The 20,363-nt window shown below is 41.2% G+C and overlaps 1 protein-coding gene across 13 annotated transcripts in view; it reads left to right on the top strand.

The window, feature by feature from the left end:
* Atp13a4 (ATPase type 13A4) overlaps nucleotides 1–20,363 on the top strand; it is a 155,762-nt gene that overhangs the window by 125,467 nt on the left and 9,932 nt on the right. For 7 of the 13 annotated variants that reach the window (XM_017316955.2, NM_172613.4, NM_001164612.1 and 4 more), the window contains 8 exons: nucleotides 814–856; nucleotides 1,524–1,633; nucleotides 3,519–3,615; nucleotides 5,597–5,669; nucleotides 9,526–9,697; nucleotides 10,321–10,514; nucleotides 11,769–11,857; nucleotides 15,537–15,617. In XM_017316955.2, the coding sequence (XP_017172444.1) occupies nucleotides 814–856; nucleotides 1,524–1,633; nucleotides 3,519–3,615; nucleotides 5,597–5,669; nucleotides 9,526–9,697; nucleotides 10,321–10,514; nucleotides 11,769–11,857; nucleotides 15,537–15,617 (859 nt within the window). Of the gene's footprint in view, nucleotides 1–813; nucleotides 857–1,523; nucleotides 1,634–3,518; nucleotides 3,616–5,596; nucleotides 5,670–9,525; nucleotides 9,698–10,320; nucleotides 10,515–11,768; nucleotides 11,858–15,536; nucleotides 15,618–20,363 lie in introns of those variants that run through there. The other 6 variants (XR_003951779.1, XR_384556.4, XR_001781812.2 and 3 more) reach the window with 6 other exon arrangements.

Below are 20,363 nucleotides of genomic sequence, written 5' to 3'. Positions count from 1 at the left end.
TGAGTGTCCAGGGTTCTACCTTTTGACAACATATTTCCTTTTAAGAAAAACTCATGGTGAACCATATCAATGTGACCCCCCCCCACTCTAACTCCATCTTCCCAATTACATGATTTAGTCATTAAGGCAGCTTCTCTACTTAGAGAGCCCTGTCTTCTCATGGTTGAAAACCACAAAGGGATTCAGAGTAAACTGGCTACAAATAGCAGTATAAAAGCAAAGCACAACACATCCTGTGAATACTTGAACTAAGAAACCAACCATTCATTGTCTTAGCCAACAGTTCCAGACAAGAGTATTCACCCAACCACCAACACCACGCCAAAGCAGACCTCTGCTTTCTTTCTTCAACATCTGGGCCTGGTGCTTCATGATCACTGGCAGGGTGCATTTCCTCCAAAACCCAGTGCTTATGATTATGACTTAACTAGTCACTTTCCAGTCTAGCACTTGATGTTAAAAATGGCAAATCGAGAAGACTAAAACCTAGATCTGGGTTCTTGATAAAATCCTGCAACCTCCGGACTGTGCTGTCTCATTAATGTTTTTTTGTGTAGGAGACTATTCTCTAATCGGCGAAGTGCCTATGAAGTGCCCAGGGATGTCCTAGGTTTCTCATCCATTGTGAGAACTGTGCAGTCACACATGGCATCGACCAGACTCTTAGGGGGAATATCCTTATAATAAAATGTTTAAACCCTTAAGTAAGGTTGGTTACCTTAAAAAAAAACCTAGAGAAATTAGCTTTGTGAATAAACCAGTCTTGATCTCTACAATTCAATTCACTTGGTCTTCTTCTTTTTTTTTTTTAAGCTACTTTGTAGGTATGTGTGGAGATGGTGCCAATGACTGTGGGGTAAGTAGCTATCAGCGTGGGGCCACAATTTCTCAAAAATACTTGGGATGGATATCTTTTTATGGACGGTCAAACTGACACCAAGGGCTTGGGAAAGTTTTGATCAAAGCTACTAAATGAGTCACTGGTTACTAAATGTTAAATAACATCCAGCTTGGCTCTAGAACCCTCTCCTTGGTAGGTGTCTAGTGGCGTCTCTTTCTGAAATGGCAGGCAGGGTAAAGTCTAGTTTAGTGTCTCAGGTTACCTTGTGGCCACTGTGTGTGTGTGTGTGTGTGTGTATGTGTGTGTGTGTGTGTGTGTGTATGAATGTGTGTATGTGTGTGTGTGTATGTGTATATGTGTGTGTATGTGTATATGTGTGTATGTGTATATGTGTGTGTGTATGTGTATATGTGTATGTGTATATGTGTGTGTGTATGTGTATATGTGTGTGTGTATGTGTATATGTGTATGTGTATATGTGTGTGTATGTGTATATGTGTGTGTGTATGTGTATATGTGTATGTGTATATGTGTGTGTATGTGTATATGTGTGTGTGTATGTGTATATGTGTGTGTATGTGTATGTATGTGTGTATGCTTATGTGTATGTGTGTGTGTGTGTGTATGTGTGTGTAGTGTAGTGTGTGTGTACGTAGGCAATTAACAGACTCTTTGCTTTCAGGCCCTGAAGATGGCTCATGTCGGTATCTCTTTATCAGAGCAGGAGGCATCGGTGGCCTCTCCTTTCACTTCCAAGACTCCAAACATCGAATGCGTGCCACATCTCATCAAGTAAGAACTTGCTTTCCCTGGTATTATTTTCTCTTTTGGCTTTTGGGTGCAGGCAATATTATTCTTCTGGGGAAAAGCAGAAGAGCTATGTGTAGAGAAGGTGCTTTCTGTAAAAATATAAACATTCTTCTACCTAATGGATTTCAAAAGAGTCATAAATAATGTTGTTGGGGAAGGGGTAAAAATAATGTTAGGAGAACAGTGCTGTTTCCAGTACAAGTCACTGATTGTATCGTTTTCTTTCTCTTTCTTTTCTTTGCTTGAGTCAGAGTTTTTCTGTGTAGCCCCAGCTGTCTTTGAACTCTCTGTGTAGACCGTACTGGCCTTGAATTCACAGAGATATGCCTGTCTCTGCCTCCCAAGGGCTGAGAGTAAGCACATGGGCCACCACTGTCCAGCCAAGTTAGAGCTTTTTTAAAAAAAAGGTTGTCACTACTTTGAATTACATTAGCAATTTTGTTTTGATGCATGTTCCTGGGAGATTGGGAAAACCCACTTGTTTTTTTTTTTTTTTCCCTCTTGGCTCTTTGTGTTTCCTTGGGGTACCTTTCTCATCCCCAGTCTTTAAAAAGTCTTTATAACTTCTTGCTGTGCCTATTGAATTCACCTTGGTTCTATATTTGTACTGCTGGTATATTTAGCTTGAATAGTAGGAATAGCATAGTGGTCAATCTCCGTCAATACAGATAGCATGTGTTTATAATTTAAAATGTGTCTGATAGCATATTAAAAAATACCCTACAGATGGAGACATGATTAGTATATCTTTTGTAAATAAAGAAACTAAGAGTAGTTAACATAAGTGATATGCCCATGGCCAGAGACCACAGATGGCTGGAGATCATGTTTTATCTACTAGCATACTTTTTCTGCCATATTAATATAATGGGTTGGCTAGCCTCCTTGTCTCTCCATGTACTCGAGTAGGGTTTGTTGAGTTTCAACTTAGTGTCAGGATGTAAGGGATGTCAGTAAAGACAACTGTCCCAGAGATTCCTATGTGCTAGCAAAAATATAATGGGTAGTATAAACGCCATATCGTGGCTGGGAAAGAGGAGTAAGCTGCTTGGGAAAGCCTCACTCTAACAGGTGAGAAACAGGAAGAAATTACTTCCCTGGCAGAGCCAATGACAGCAGCAGGACCTGGTTTGAACCAATAGGAGGTTATTATACCAAATAAATTAATGTCAAAGCCCCAATCCCAAATAAAATAGAATGTGGTCTGTTTTGTGCTTGAATATTGTATTTGTTCAGCACCAGCCAACAACAGCACAAAGAAAGGAGCACGCTCATTGCGTCCAGTCTATTTAAATCCAAGGCACAGGTGATTTGAATGTACAAACCATTTTTAGTGCGGCAAAAGTTAGAATTTCCGAGGTGAAATTTGGATCACACATTTGCCAGATTCCCAAAGCACCTGCTTGAAAATGCTCCCAGACCTTATTTACTTCCCTCAGTTCACAGATGCAGAAACTGAGACAGGGGAGTGACCTTCCGAATCCTATTAGCATATGTGTATGAGGTCTGAGGCTGGCTCCCAGGTCCCCCGGCTCTGAGTTCAAGAACTGAAACAATTTCATACACAACACACACAAGTAACCATAAATCCAAGTCCATTGTTGGGTCAAGGCTGTGGACACTGGCCCAGAACTGCTCTTTTTCAAAAAACCAGGCATTTAGCTCCCACTGGCTCAAGGCTGTGCACAGTTGGAGACAAGCTATCATATAACCAGATGTCTGGCTTTTAATCTATTTTTGTTGTTCTAAGTTCAGATCAGAAACACACACACACACACACACACACACACACACACATACACACAGAATAACACCCAGTTTCTCTCCCCCACTTGCTTCATCTGCTTTCATTACTTTTCTTCCACAGGGAAGGCCGCGCTGCTCTCGTTACATCCTTTTGCATGTTTAAGTACATGGCCCTCTACAGCATGATTCAGTATGTTGGTGTTCTGCTGCTCTACTGGGTATGACTTGGGACCAAGCTTCCTTTAGTGAGAACTAAAGCAAGTAGTTGAGCCAGTGGGCGCTAGATGCCTGGATGTTTGTGTACCAAGGATCCTCCTAAAAGTGTCCCCGAGAGCTCACAAAATAAGTCAGGACTAGATGGACCTGCAGGACAAGCCAAGGCTCTCTGATATAGAGACACAACATCAAGAGACAACCGAGGGACAGAATATAATGTCATTTTATTCTCGTTGTAACTTTCACCATGTGGACCAGGTATCTGCTTTCCCAATTCTATTTATTAAAGAGTGGATTCTAGGACTGGAGTAATGCTTTAATAACTGGTGTTCTAGCTTGATTCTCTGTTACTGTGATAAAATATGAGCCAAAAGCAACTAAGGGGGAGGAAAGAGATTATTTGGCTTATAGGTTTCTGTACATTTCTGATAGGATTAAATACAGTAACTCAAGGCAGGAGTGGGAAGTAGAAACCAATGGAGGAACACTGCTCACAGGCTTGCTTTCCCTAGCTTGCTCAGCTCCTTTACATACATAGCCAAGTCCTGTCTTCCCAGAGATGGCCCGGGGCCACAGTAGCCTGGGTTGTCCTTTATCAATTAACAATCAAGGAAACAGCGCACTGACCTGTCCATAGGCTAATCTGATGAAGTCAGTTTTTCAGTTGAAGTTCCTTTACCTAAGTGTTCCAAGTTGGCAGCCGACATTAGTCATCACAGCAGACTTCCCTTTGCAGTTTCAGGGGTGTGACTATCCATCCACCCACCTGGAACACCCAAATGGGAACACACAGTAGCACTAGACACCTATGTGCCATATAGACACAGGAGCTAGAAATAACCCAGGAGCATAGATAACAGAAAAACAAACGGAGCAAGGAAGTCGATAGCACCAAGCCTTGCATGTATCCCACCATCATGCTATGCAATTCATTTAGTGGCATGTTTGCACGATTTAAGTAGTTTTTTAAAAACTGTGTCTAACATCCGAATCTTAACAGTCATGAAAGCTTAGCAACTGACTTTCAATAATCTAGCATAGCTCTCATTCCCTAGATACACAGATGTGAAAATTGGCAAGTCATGATATAAAAATAAACACGTGTACCCTGTGGTGGCTTTTATCATTTAACAGGCTATAAAAGAGAACAGAGGTCACTATTTATGTGTGATTTCCATGTGCGAGCTCACTCTCCAACACTAAGGAAGGGAGCCATCCCTGCAGATATCTTATCCAGTCTCCTCTTTGCTTCGTATTTTCTCTCTCCTTGGTTCAAGCTCCTGGTCTCAAAACCTTGCTTTCAGATAGGTTTTCAGCCTCTCTGATGAGGGCAATACAGGTTAAGCTGCTTGTGGGAATTGGATCCTATTTTGGAATCCCAACAGTTCATTGCCCTCAAAAGTATAATTCAATATGGCATACTATGGTCTCCGTTTCTCTCTAGTTCGAGAGCTGGGAAGCAACATGCCTGAAGTCAGAGGCTCAAACATTCTTTTGTAAGAACAGTGAGACAATTTATTAATAGTGTATAGCATCTCACCTAACAATACCCAAGATGCATGTTGTGAATTCACTTGCTCTGACTTTCTATCAGGGAAAACTGTGTAAGATTATCAAATAGCTGTTATGTGTGACTATTGGGGACGCATGGTTTATTGCACCAGACCAAAGCCACACATTCTGTTAGTCATCAGTAAAGGGACAGGACAGATCTGGCATGTGGTCCCCTTAGCTCTGGGTATCACGGATGTAGGACACCCTGCCTGGGAAGCACACACAGGAAGTTGTCCTGAAGCTAGAGGCTTTCACAGACATGGGTCTCCCTACCCTCTGCAGCCTCCACCACTCACTAACCCGAACCGTGGTGTGTTTTCAGTAAGCTTCTTGAAAAACTTTAAAGTTGTAGGGAGACGCAGTGCGATTCTTGTTAAGCTTCATCCACACACTTATCATCCTTTAATCTGCTTTCCTTTTGGTTTCCAGAAGACAAACAGCCTTTCAAATTACCAGTTTCTATTCCAGGATCTGGCCATCACGACTCTTATTGGTGTAACAAGTAAGAACTTTAAAACTTTCTGCCTGGAGGCACTTCTCCCTACTCCCTTCCCTCCACCCCAGGAAGGGCTGTCTGTCAGCAGCAGGATTGTATAGTTTAGTCCCAGAGATGGGGTGTGGCCACAGAATATTCAATTCTATTAAAAGAAAATGTTAAGAAAGGGGAAAAGCTGGCTTTTTGCCTTTCCCCTGAAGTATAGCGCTTCTATAAATGGGCACTAATCAACCAGAATGAAAAAGCACCTGGGAAATAGGCAATGACTTGGGTGTGCTTTTTCAGTGTAGATGCAGTTGAAATGTGCTTCGCTTGTAGAGCTGAATGGCCTTGATCTTAATGACCTCCGAATTGCCGCCTCTTGCCACGGAAAGTGGCACTTAAGGGCAATTCTGCCATCATAACGCTCCCACCTCCCACCTGTCTAATGAGTATGTGGATTGTCTCCTACATAGGGAAAAATTTCAATGTATGAATGCATTTTCAAGCTATTTTAGGTTGCTAGCAATGTTGAGACCAAGGTACAGAGATTTCCTTTGCAGCTCTCCCTTCCAAGTAGACACAGCTTTCCCTATTAGAAGCCTCATCCCTGTCCCAAGGAAGGTACATTGACCTCCACGCATCTGTGCATTATTATTCCTCCAAAGCTCATAGTCTGCATTTGGGTTTACTCTTAACCTCAAACTCTATGAGTTTGGACATGTCAAATGGCAGATGTCTATAGTTATGCTATCATACAGAGTGTTTACCTTCAAAAATGTTTTATGCTTTATTTTTTTGTTCTTCCTTCCCCCAAACTTATGACAACCACCGTGGCCTTTTAACAGTCTCTATACCTCTTCAGAAACTTCTGTAGTTGGAATTATACACACATCAGGCCATTCAGATCAGCCTTTTTCATATAATAATTCTATACACTCGAGGTTTCTACACACCTTACATAATTGGAAGTTTACCCCTTTAGTGTGCTGAATGGTATTCTGATGTCTCTGTGCCACAGTTTATTTCTCCCTTCGCCTACTGAAGGACAACTTTGTTGCTTTCAAGTTTTGACAGGCTAAGACAAAAACTGCTTTGGACATCTGTGTATAGGGCTTCGTGTGAACATGGGTCTTCAATTCCACTATCCACTTTGCTTTGAGAGTTCAGTGGTGATAGGTGTCCTTTATGAATCACCCCAGGGATCACTGTCCAGGAGTGTGAAAATGACTAACTTGCTGCAAAGTTCCGCTCTTTTTACATGTCTTACTTTCATGCCTTTTCTTCTGTAATTTTAACAGCTCTCGTGACAATTCATTCTCAAACCAGGCACAGAACTACACAAGAACATCTCAGGTGGAGGAAGTAGTCACTCCACTTAGCCACTCCCCTGCCTGTGGCTGCCCAAGTTGTCCATGCCTGTCTGTAGTCTATAGCAATGGCCATGCCGTCTCCAGCACTGGCCTCTCAACACCATCCTCTTTTCTGAAAAGGTTTCTTTCTTTTCACTTTAGTGATACCACACTCTCCTGGTTTATCTACCACTTAAATGATACAGCTTCTATCTTTCTGTTTTAATCTCCTTAAACCCTGTTCTCAGAGCATCGTCACTTCAGCTTGCACCCTATCTCTAAGGGATGTCAACTAGCCACAGGACTTTAAACTCATCTCTGTGTGATGAATCCTTAGTTTATATCTGCAGACAAGATGATTATCTGGAGCTCTGCAATGAAGAAACACCCAGCTTTGCATATTTAGCAGGGCCCGCACAGGACATAGTGGAGCTAAACCCTCAATTCTTCCAGACCTAGTTATGTGAACTTACTGAGTGGTTTGTCTGTGCTACTTAATGCTCCAGGAATTTGGGGTATGTCAGTGAAACAGGAGAAGAGAGGCAAAACTGTCCTTTTCTTTTTATGTCTTACAGTCTATGAGATAGCATCACTAACTCCCTAGTTACTCAAATCAAAGAATGATTCTGAGTTTTTTCTCTTTTTTTTTTCAGTCTTTCCATCTAATACATATAAATTTCTGTAGTGAGTGGTTTGAATAGAAATGGCCTCCATAGGGTGGTATGTTTGAATTCTTGGACACTAGGGGGTGATACTACCTGAGAGAGATTAGGAGGTGTGGCCTTGTTGAAGGAAGTGTATCACTGAGATGGGCTTTGGGGTTTCAAAATCCCAAGCCAGGCCCAGTGTTGCTTTCTTCCTGCTGCTTAAGATTCTAGATGTAGAACTATTAGCTACCTCTCTAGCACCATGTCTGATTGTGTGCCTTACTCCCTGCTATGATGATAATGGACTAAACCTCTGAATTGTAAGCCAGCCCCAATGAAATGCTTTCCTTTATAAGAGTTGCCATGGTTATGGTGTCTCTTCACATCACATCCCAGCTCCATTTTTGTCAGTGCAAGGTAATCACTCTCTCCTATTTTGTTGGGTGGGCCAGGCCAGCATTGCCCATACAATTGCTCTGGCTTTCATTCTTGCTGACAACCTCACTGCTCTTTTTTAAAAGTTACAAGAAAGTTACAGGCTGCCCTAAAGTATTTCTATGCAAACTCTCTTTGGCGGTTCAATTTACCTTTCACACAGTATAGTGTTTGTTAAAATATAAATATTATGATGCCACTCTTTCGCTTAAGATGGTCCAGTATGGTCTAGCAAGATGGGTCAGCAGGTAAAGATGCTTGCCTTGCAAGCCTGGAGATGTGGGTTCAGTCCCTGGCACCCACACGAAAGTGGGAGGAGAAAATGAAACCACTCTAGAGATAGATCCTGTGATCACACATGTGCAGTGTGACACATGCCCTCCCACCACAATAACAATAGTAAAAAAGTGCAAACAAAAGTTCTTAGTAGCTTTCTATCCCATGAAATCCAAATCGTAGGTGACTGAAGTCCTGCCTACATCAGCACCACCTCATATTACCTCCTACCTGAGATACATAGGCAGACATGGTGCTAAAGAAGTAGCTGAGAGTTTTACATTTTGATCTGAAGGCAACAGAAAGAGAGTGACATGTGGGTGCCTGGTGCCTGCAGAGACCAGAAAAGGGTGTTGGATCCCATGTAACTGGAGTTACAGATGGTTGTGAGCCACCATGAGGGTGTTGGGAATCAAACCCAGGTCCTCTGCAGGAGCATCCAATGCTTGTAACCACTGAGCCACCTCTCTAACTCCAATGCTTTTCTTTATCACATTCACCATCTCTCCAGACTCCTTCCTACTCTTCTTTTCTTCCTTTCCCAACCAACTTAGTGTCCTGTAAAATCATGATCCCATCAAGACGGATGTGTGCTGGACAAATAAAGATTCTTGTATGCGTATCCTCCCGCTAGAGCGTAGCTGACTTAGTTGGGGATATACTCTTAGAGAAAACTGACTCCCCTCCTTCCAGAAGCTATCAGTTGCCAATAGCTCCTCAGCTGGGGTAGTGCTTTATGCCCAATTCCCCGTTCTGTGCTGGGACTAGTTCTGGTCTATGCTTGCACAGACCTTGTGCATGCTTCCATGGCTGCTGTGAGCTCACATGTGCAACTGCCCTGTGTCCCGAAGACACTGTCTCATTACCGTCACCTATTAGCTCTCACTGTACATCCTTTTTGTCCGCCCCTTCCCAGCCACCCCATTTGCAAAGATCCCAGAGTTTTTGGAGAATGAGCTGTGACACAGATATCCCATTTAGAGCTGAGCACCCCACAGTCCCTTATTCTCTGCTTTGTTGGGTTGTAGAACGTCTCTGTGTTAATTACCATCTGGTGCCAAAAGAATCTTCTCAGATGGAGGCTTGACAAGTGCCTTCGTCGTTCCACTCTGATGGCCGAGAACCCAACACATTCCTGCTCTCATGCATGCAAACCTTGCATTTGTTTTGTAGTGAATCTGAATGGTGCCAACCCCAAGCTCGTGCCTTTCAGACCCGCAGGGCGGCTGATCTCACCACCTCTTCTGCTCTCGGTTGTCCTCAACATCCTGCTCAGTTTGGCCATGCACATCGTGGGCTTCATCCTGGTGCAGAAGCAGCCTTGGTATATCATGGACTATCACAGGTATCAGCCTGGCCTCAGCTCTAGCTCCTTGAAGTCTGACTTCTGTCAAACATCATCTGGCCCATATGAAGGGAGGCAAATGAGTCTACACCTTCCAAGGGTGTTAATTCCCTTCAATCCTTTAGGGGGGGGATTGCCAACTATTATTTGTCTTTTTATTATATAGTTTGTTCTGTGTTGCTTACTAATAAGGGGTTCTAACTTTCCCGGTTCTCCCACTTTAAAGAGCCTCGTTTAAACTGTGTCCAGTGAAATGATCAAAATCTTTCCCTTTCAAAACTGCCTTGTTCAACAATAAAGTATATGTTAAGTATGCATTAATTAATGATTCTTAAGTTTCTTAAGAGATGAATTAGAATTTACTCTCCTCTACCCCTGTATCCTTAGTATACATGGTGGATGAACAGCTTAATGAACAAGTAGCAGTAGTATCTGCCTATGTATCTATTTGACTACTCATACATACAAAACTATAGATCTGTCTGTGCTTATTTTTTTTTATGTCTTCTTCACTGAACAATTATGAAATACTGGATATTTGCTCTTAACAGTGCTTGCCACGGTGACCCGCAGATGGAAATGTGTTCTGAGAACTCCATTGGCTTTTTTGGTTTTCTTTGTAGTGTCTGCCCTGTGAGGAATGAGAGCGCCTCAGCCTTAGCTGCATCTCCCAGCGTTCCTGAGAAAACCAGAAGTAACAGCACCTTTGCGAGTTTTGAGAATACGACAATATGGTTTTTGGGAACAATCAACTGTATCTTTGTGGCTCTTGTATTCTCTAAAGGAAAGCCATTTAGGCAGCCCACCTATACAAACTGTGAGTGACACTGTGTTCGAGCAGAGGGACGATTATTAACCATTGCTGATCATTAGAGCAGGTATGCTCAGACCTCTCAGGAAGGAAGCAACTGCACAGCCCAGCCCAGCCCAGCCCAGCCCAGCCCAGCACAGCACACAGCACAGCACAGCACAGTCTCAGCTAGAGATCCTTCACTTCCACTCAGAGCTCTGAAAAAACGACGACAACAACAACAAACAAAAAACAAAAAACACAAAAAAGCACTGTGGTCTCATTCCCCTGCCTCTCTCATCGTCTTAAAGAAATTCTTTTTTCATACCATGGTTCCACCCGACATTGTCTTTGGGTGATATCTCTTGGGATCAGTCTTAGTTGAGAAGCTCAATGTAAAGACCGATCTTGTAACCATCTATCAGAATTCACCCCGAAGACATGAGAAGGGTCACACCTCAGCTGGGACTTGGTGTCATGAAGGCTGGTCAGGATGGCATTGTGTAGTAGCAGACTGGGAGTAGTCTGGCCACCCAACATACAGCATTGTGGACACTCTTGGCTGGAGTAATTTGGGGCAGAGAGGTTATTTAGGCGAATCCTTCCTAGTCTCTGAGATATATATTTTTATATCGATACTAACCCTCTAATTATAAAAATTCAGAAGCACAAGTTGAAGGATCAATATCCTCAATATGAAGTTGTTCCAGGAAGAGTAATTTTGTCTTTTTCCTCATTGGGATGAAGAAGCTGTTGAATGTTCATCTTTATATAATCACAATTTAAAAATCTCATGTATTTATGGCATTCTTGGTTTTCCAGAAATGGATTTGAGGCAGAAGACTTGTATTAAGGCAAGATACTTAAATGTCTTTAAAAATGTATTAAAGGGACATTTTGCCATTGTGTATATATATATATATATATATATATATATATATATATACACACATACACACACATATATATGTATATGTATATATGTATATATGTGTATATATATATATATATATATATATATATATATATATATATATTTACCACCTGTACTAATTGAAATGTAACATAGTTGTAAAAAAAGGCTCCCCCTCAAGGACGTGCACGGATATTGTAGAGGTGAGACCCGTTGTATAGAAACGAGCGCTTCCATTCATTATGCAGTATTTGAATATAAAAGTCAAGTAAATGTAATCAGAGTTAACCTAGAATATATCCGTCAATAGATGTGATGCTTCCCATGATGAATTCTCAACATGATAGCGTATGTTCTTGTTTCCTCAGATATATTTGTCCTTGTGCTGATCTTACAGATGGGCGTATGTCTTTTCATTCTATTTGCGGATATCCCAGAGATGCATAGGCGTTTGGACGTAAGTATCCTCTGGAAGATGACGATGTTAGTATTTTTGTCACCAGCCTCCGATAGCAGGTCACTTTCGTAACTGACAGGGGCTCTCGACACTGCCTATGGAACTTGGAAATGGCAGAGTTTAAAAGAGTGCTGAATTATATCTATTTTTTACTCAAGCTAATCAGGAAATAAGATTGCATCAAGTGTTACATTCTGGGACTAAACATAGCCTTAGAACAAGTATTGAGCCAGTTTTTATTGAAAACAAAATTCCCTGAAAGATTGGTAAAAAAAAAAGTCAGCTTACACATGCTTTGCTTTCAAATGCTGTTAAAAGAAATTTTGCCTGCAACAGTCTTGAGTTTAATTCCCAAACCTGTACTTACTTTTAAAATCCATGCTTTTTTGTACTTTCATAGTTATATTTGAAAAGGTCCTTTCACAGAGCTTCACTCCTCTATTTCAAGGTGTCTCTCTCTTACATTTTAAAAAACATAACTGAAACAAGTTTGAAATCCTACAAGATACCACAATCTTACCTACTCAAGTGAGGAAAAGTGTGTGTGTATATATGTATGTATATGTATATACATATACATACACACATATCATATATATATACATATATATATATATGATATGTGCGTGTGTGTGTGACTCTTACAGTCAGACTGGTACACTGGCAGAATCAAAGGGGTTGTGGTTTTATTTGGCGAGAACTTGTGTGGAGTCTGTGGCAGCAGGACTACAAAGAGGCATTATTTAATTTAAAGCCAAGCCTTTTTATTAAGTAAATATGGGCCTAGTTTAGGAAATGCGGTCTATTCAGGCAAGGAAAATTATAACATTATTATTCTTCCACCTTTTAAAATTCATATACTGCAAATGGTCTTTGCCTCAAATTTATGAAGTTTATTATGAGTTGAATCATGCTGTTTCACAACCTAAGTGTGTGTGTGTGTGTGTGTGTGTGTGTGTGTGTTACTAACAAATACATTCACATGGTTTAAAATTTTTTAAAAATGTAAGTACAGTAAAATATCTTTTCCAACCTAGCTTCTCTCTGGAGGCAATGTATGGCATCAGCGTTTTACATATCTTTACACTTTATTTCATACTTATGCAGAGAAGTACATGTATTTCTTATGTGTGTGAATCTTCTCCCACATTTTTACACAATGATAGCAAATTATTCGATTCATCTCTGTCCAGAGATGCTAATATCCAAGTGGGATGTGCTATGCAAGGAATCTATTTATTGTAGGAGGTATCAGTGGGAGGAAAGAGCAAAAGCTAGGGAAAGTAAGGGGAAATGTCAGACCACCATGAAGACCAAAGCCAGCAAGGTGGAGAGGGGAGGAGGAAGGTCCCATGAGAAGCCTCTCAGTCCACAGTGACTTAAGGATTAAGCAGAGACCGTCCATCGGGGTGCCTGATATCTTAGAGAAGAAAGCCTCAGCTGCATCCATGCTGGTCTTCCTTTTTGATCCTGTGTAGCCCATGGGAAGTGCAGCTTTGAGGTGAAGGCTGTCATAGATGTTGAGTATACTGTTTGGGGTGGCCAATATTTATCTTCTCAGCAGCAGGAGACCTGAGTGGAACGTTTTCATAGCTGTGTGTATTTATCTTCCCAGCAGCAGGAGAGCTGAGTGGAACATTTTCATAGCTGTTACAACAACATACACAGTCCTGTACCTTATTTCTTTCATGTAATAGTGTACTTTGGTAATTGTGCCATACTAACATAAATTCCTTCCTCATTATTTTTAATTATAATGTAACATTTTATTACATATATATTTACATTATATTTCATGGTATATATATACCATAACTTGTATGGAATCTCCTATTAATTAACATGTAACAGTTTCTAATTTGTTGCTCTTACAAAGACACAGTAGAAGAACCATGTACATATCTTTTCAGTCATGTACAAGTATATGCCAAGTGTAAATTCCTAGAAATGGATTTTAAATAATAATTTAGAGAACATTGTTATCCCTAGGTTTGCATCAGCTTTTACTCTCATCGGCATATGAAGCATTGTATAAGACATGCATGTAGTACATAACAGAGTTTACTTGACTTATCCATCCATCTATTCATCCATGCATCCATTCATCTATCCACCTACCCACCCATTTATCTTACCACCCATCCATCACTCATACATCCATCCATGCATCCATGCATGCATCAATCTATCCACCAACCCACCCATTAATCTAACCATCCATCCATCATTCATCCATCCATCCATGAATCCATCCATCCATCCATCCATCCATCCATCCATCCATCCATGCATCTATCCATGCATCCACCCATGCATCCACCCATGCACCTACCCACCCATTTATCTAACCATCCATCCATCCATCCATCCATCCATCCATCCATCCATCCATCCATGCATGCATCCATCCATGCATCCATTCATGCATCCATCCATGCATCCTTCTCTACATCCATCTATGCATCCACCCATCCACCTACCCACCTGTATTAGTCAGGGTTTTACTGCTGTGAACAGACACCATGACAAAGGCAAGTCTTATAAAAAAACAACATTTAATTGGGGCTGGCTTACAGGTTTAGAGGTTCAGTCCATTATCATCAAGGTGGGAGCATGGCAGTATCTAGGCAGGCATGGTGCAGGAGGAGCTGAGAGTTCTATGTCTTCATCCAAAGGTTGCTAGTGGAAGACTGACTTCCAGGCAACTAGGGTGAGGGTCTTATGCCCACACCCACAGTGACACACCCATTCCAACCAGGACACACCTATTCCAACAAGGCCACACCTCCATATGGTGCCACTCCCTGGTCCAAGGATATACAAACCATCACACCACCCATTTATCTAATCATCCATCCATCATCCATCCATCATTCATCCATCCATTCATGCATCCATCCGTGCATCCATCCATCCATGCATCCATCCATCCATCCATCCATCCATCCATCCATCCATTAGTTCATTTGCATACTTATATATCAGGCACTGTGCCTGAAGAGGGGTTGGAGGAAGTCAAAGGAAGTATGAAAATAGCTTGATTTAGCTTCATGCGCTCCTTTAGCTGGTACCCTCATGAGTGTGCTGCTATAGGCAAAGCCCTGGGAGAGCAGCTTTGACTGAGTACTCCAAGGAAGGACTTGGATGAAGAGAAACATGGCACTGAAGGACAGAGAGCCACATTGTGACAGTGGAGTTTCTCACATGTGTCCTCAGAGATGCCTGGGAATAAAGTGACATTCCTGAACTCCCTCTTCAAAAACCAAAAAGCAAGTAGATAAAAAGGGTTTACTATTATTTATTTTTTCAAAATGACCCAAATTAGTAAATGTAGAAATTTTAGATAAAAGAAAGAGACTAAGAGAGAAGGAAAAAAGAATCACAATTCTCAAATGAACGTCAGTTTTCTACAGTTATAAGTTCTTTATCTATATGTATATATAAAAGTATATTTATGCAATATGTATTATATACATATGCCATTCATATTCTACATGATGATGTGGGTGCCTCTGAAAGGACACAAGTGCTCTCACCAGTGAACCATCACTTGTGAGTGTGTGCGTGTGTGTGTGTGTATGTTTGCTGTGATATATAGCCTATACAAATATACAGTGTGAGCATAAAAACTTTTCCAGCATATTTGTTCTAAGACTAAGTGTGCTTCATCTTCTGCCAGCTGCTCTGCACTCCTGTCCTGTGGAGAGTCTACATTCTCATCATGATCAGCTCCAACTTTGTTGTGTCCCTTGCTGTGGAGGTAAGTGCCCTCAGGCTGTTTGCTGTGTGTGTGAGTCAGGCTCAGCTCTTCAGGAGGTTGTGAATGGAACAACCTTAATGTGCAAAGACTTAGAGCTCTGATGGTATTTCCTTCACTCAATGTGCAAAGGCTCTGCACAATGTCAGTGTCTCTTTTCTGATGAGAAAACGTGTAATCATTTATCTCGACTGTAAAGTGTAGTAGGGAGGATGCTTTCAGGCTATTTAGGGTTCTATTCATTCCTAAAATTTCCCAATATAGGCACAAATAGAATTCACATTTTAAAATTGAGATATGATTTGTGTACTATAAAACTCACCATTTTAAAGCATCAGTGGTTTTTAGTATAGTTGCTGAGTGTGCAGCCATCAACACTACCCAGTTCGAGAACCATTTCAACCCCCTCCCCCAAAAATCCTGCAACCCATAAGCAATTGATTTTCATTCCCATCCTCTCCACCTTGACAGTCAGAAACACACTTTCTGCCTCCATAGATTTTCCTATTTGAGACATTTTCTATTAATAAAGTCATTCTGTGATGTGGCTTTGTTTTTTTTTCCTTTTTTTGTTTTGTCTTCAGTGTTGAAGACTGAACTGAAGGTCTTGTATGTGCTAGATAAGCACTCTACCACTGGGTTAATTATTACCATTTTTACTAAATATTTTTATTACCACTCCTTTATTATTTTATATAATCTCCCTTCTTCAAAGCCAGGTATTGGAAGGAAATGCCCAAGGAAGGCATCCATAAAGGAGAGGAGAAATGTTAGGTATTTTCTCTCTCTCTCTCTCTCTCTCTCTCTCTCTCTCTCTCTCTCCATTTTGCTTTGAATTGTAGAACTTAAGTATTTCAGCAACTGGAGTATTCACAGTGGGCTGTGAGTTCCTTAAAACTTGACCTCTCAGCTAGTACTGTGCAGACAGTTCCCAAGGTCATTCCATCCTGTGTAGAACAGTGGTTGGTGGAAGAACAAAGGACATCGTCGGGGCACTGGAGCCTCTCTCTGCAGGCTAAAGCAGTGAATGCCAAAGCAGAGGGCATCATGCTCACCTGGCAGGCTTGGTGAAATGGGAAGCACAGATTCCGAAGGCCTCCCCTTAATGTGTCTGGCTCAGTAGCTGTAGACTAAGTGTGAGAGCTTGTACATCCAACAGGTTGCCAGGGGATTCTACTGTGTTGGGTTCAGGCCACACACTCTGAAAACACTATGCTATGCCATAATTCTCCAAAGCAACTAGATTGATGTGAGTGTACTATGACTGAGTTGCAGAAGGGTGGTCCCCACCATTTAGAGCTGTGGTGGTTCTCAACCTCCCTAATGCTATGACCCCTTAATACAGTTCCCCATGCTGTGATAACCTCCCCCATCATAAAGACGTTTTGTTGCAACGTCATAACTGTAATTTTGCTACTGACATGAATCAAAATGTAAATATCTGTATGTGATCCTGGGGTAGTGACCCACAGGTTGAGAAACAGTGGTTCACCAGGTAATCCCATGTAGAAGTCCTGCTGATTGTGCTTTCCTTTTGGAATATATTTCTCCATATCTGCATATTGACATTCTGCTCCCTCCTCTGTGGCACTGTTGCCAGACTGACCTCTTCATGAATTCTTTCTGATCCTTTGGTCTGCTAGGCAATTAGCAAAACTCACTAAGTGCAGTTTAAACAGCAAAAATATTTACTCACTTGGGAACCAGACTAGAGGTGGACATTTCAGGACTCTCAGGAGTCAGTCGGAGGTCTGTATCTTCAGTATCATCAGCCTTAGCTGTGTCCTTTCATGATTCCTGTTCAGGCCTCTCTCTCTCTCTCTCTCTCTCTCTCTCTCTGTGTGTGTGTGATACATCCATTTATGGGCACAAAGAAAACAGGAATCACAAGTTTCCTGGCAGATATCTTCATATGTCGCATTAGTTAGGACTGTCTTATCCTTATTTTGAGTAGAAGGCATTATGGGTAAGTCAGTCCATGCTCTGAGAGGTTAGCTTAGACTGTTTGTCTGTTTTTGTTTTTGCTTTTCAGATGGGTAGATAAGGAAGCTGAATGGTTGCCAATGTCAAAGTCTGTCATAAAGCCCTAGCAGAAAGCCCTTCTCCAGTTGATACAATTAAAGCAAAGGGCATAAACTCAGACAGTCTTTCTGGTATGAAGCCTGGCTTCAATTCCTTCTTGCTGCCTGATATTGGGCAAATTATTCTGTTTCATTGGGTTTACTCCTTCTGCTAAAAAAAGTTACTAGTAATCATACCTTATTATATATGTATTGTATACAACAATATAGTATACTGTATATATAACATATATATCATACATATATATAAACATATATACATATATATTTATATGTGGTATATATCTCATATATATGATGTATATATATATATTATTTATACCACACACATCTCTACATACCATATATACCACAGATATATACATATATGCAAATCTTATATATGTATGTTATATATATGGCATATATACACATATATGTATATATGTATATACATATCATATATATGTATATGTACACCTATACATGCATATATGTTCATACATATGGTATATATATGTGTGTGTGATATATATACACAAAATATACCATTATGCTATATACGCACATGAAATATACATACATATATGCATATACATATACATATACACATACACAAGTACACATGAACACATATACGTATACATATATGTATACATATACATGTAGAGAGAGACTAAAATGTGAGCAGTGAGAAGCACATACTATGTGTTTAATAGACATAAACCTCTCCAGGCATGGTTGCACTGCCTATCTGTAATCATAGAACTTGAGAGGTTGATGTAGGAAGATCGAGTTTGAGGCTAGACTGGACTGTATGAGGAGATCCAATCTCAAAATTCCAAACCTAAACAAAACAAGTAAAAATAAACAGGAGCCCTCAAATGCATACAGAAACAAACATGACAACAACAACAACAAAAAAACAGTATAAGCAGTAAGCCATCATTATCTCTTGTGGCGCTTACTCTTCCTTACTTTGTTTCTGTCAATCTTTCATGCCTTTATACATTTGTTCTTTCCACAACCGTTCACTGACCCCTAGATCAATATCCTAGGGCAAATTTTCAGGATAAAGGTAACAGAGGGGTGGGACTCATAATCTGTGTGAAGTCAGCATACAAACTTCTCTTGCTTGCCATTAAGCTTTTCTGGCGAGGGCTTGTGTTGGTAGCTATCGCATTTAAAATCCTGCTTAATTCTAGTAGGAGTTGGGCAAGAGCCATTTAAACAAACATCAGAAATGACCTTGTTCATGCCCAGCCGTTGGATGGGTAATTGTCACAAGAGCTAGGCATCTTCTTTGGTTCCCACGCTGAGTGTAGAAATGGTGATGCACACGTGCATGTTTATTGTGGGTTGCCAGTCCCTTCCAAACGGAGAAACAGCATCGGGGAGCAGGAGCTTCCACCTTAGACACCTTCCCCATGGCATCCACTTGTTTAGTAATCCCTTTCCCTGTGGTCAGCTGGTGCTTAGCGGAGTAGAGTAGTGAGTCTTTGGTAGAGGGCTATTATAATTGAGATTGACAGGTGCTATTCTGTCCTGCCTCCTGTGGTGAGTGAGCCTAAGAGAATAGGTGCAGACCACTAAGGACTCAGCAAGATGTCTTTCCTTAGGTGGCTCTGTATATACACTCTGTTCCAGAATATAGAAAGGAATTCTGGATGAGCTGAGCTAACCCCATCATACTGGCCAGGACAGGCTTAGCTAGACATAGTCCCAACAGTTTTCTCATGATGGGCAGGTATGGTGGCTGGCTCTGTTGCAGAGTTTTAAGTGTTGTCTAGTCTTCTGAGTCCTGGATCTAATTCTAGCTCTAAGGCTAATCTTACAGTAACCCAGAAATCAAGCAGACTTTAGTCCTTACTATGTGAATCTCATGCCCTGCCTGCTCAGAAGCACGGGCGCTCACATGAATAGCTTTAATAATACCCATCTTCCTTATTACTGTGGATGCATGTATATGTACATAAGTACTTAAGAACTGAGTAGTCGGCTGAAAAAGCTTACATAAAATTCTTTGGAAGAAATGGATTCTCATCAAAGCCTCACTTTTGCGTCTAGCTATGCAATTAATTTGCAAGGCAGAGTCAAAAGGCAGATCACATCAGTTGTTCTTTGGAGAATGACAAGCAGGGAGTAGTCACACTCGGTATAAGGAGGAAAATGAGACCACATCTCATCTTTCTTTTAATTTGTTTGAAAAAGGCTAAGGTTTTCTACATCTGCTATATTTAAAATCTTGTAGCTGGCTTCAGTGACCCTGCCTTTTCCCAGTCCAAAGTGTTTGTGAGAAGAGCTACCATTTTTCTGATCCGGGAAGGTAGACTAGGTCTGTCTGGTAAGTACTGAGGTTGGCCAGAAGGTGAAGTTGGCTCTCTGAGTCTTGATTTCTGCCAAGAAGCCTTCCAGTGTTCAGAAAGAAAGACTCTGGCAAGGTCTGCTGCCAGGTCCAGCCTTGACACAGGATCAGGGTTCTCAGCTGGAAGCAGGGATATCTGGCAACTGACTGGCAAGTTTTAAAGCTTGAGGTTGCTCTCTCTGTGTGGCTTGCTTGTAGTTGGAGGCAGTGCACACTTTGGCTCCCCCCCTTGGGCTGGAGGTTGCGCTCTTGTATGCTTCCTTTCTTGCACTCACACATAACACACACATAACACACACACACACACACACACACACACACACA

Source organism: Mus musculus, chromosome 16 (genome assembly GCF_000001635.26).
Source record: "Mus musculus strain C57BL/6J chromosome 16, GRCm38.p6 C57BL/6J".
Classification (NCBI taxonomy): domain Eukaryota; kingdom Metazoa; phylum Chordata; class Mammalia; order Rodentia; family Muridae; genus Mus; species Mus musculus.
This window is presented reverse-complemented; position numbering and strand designations above follow the sequence as displayed.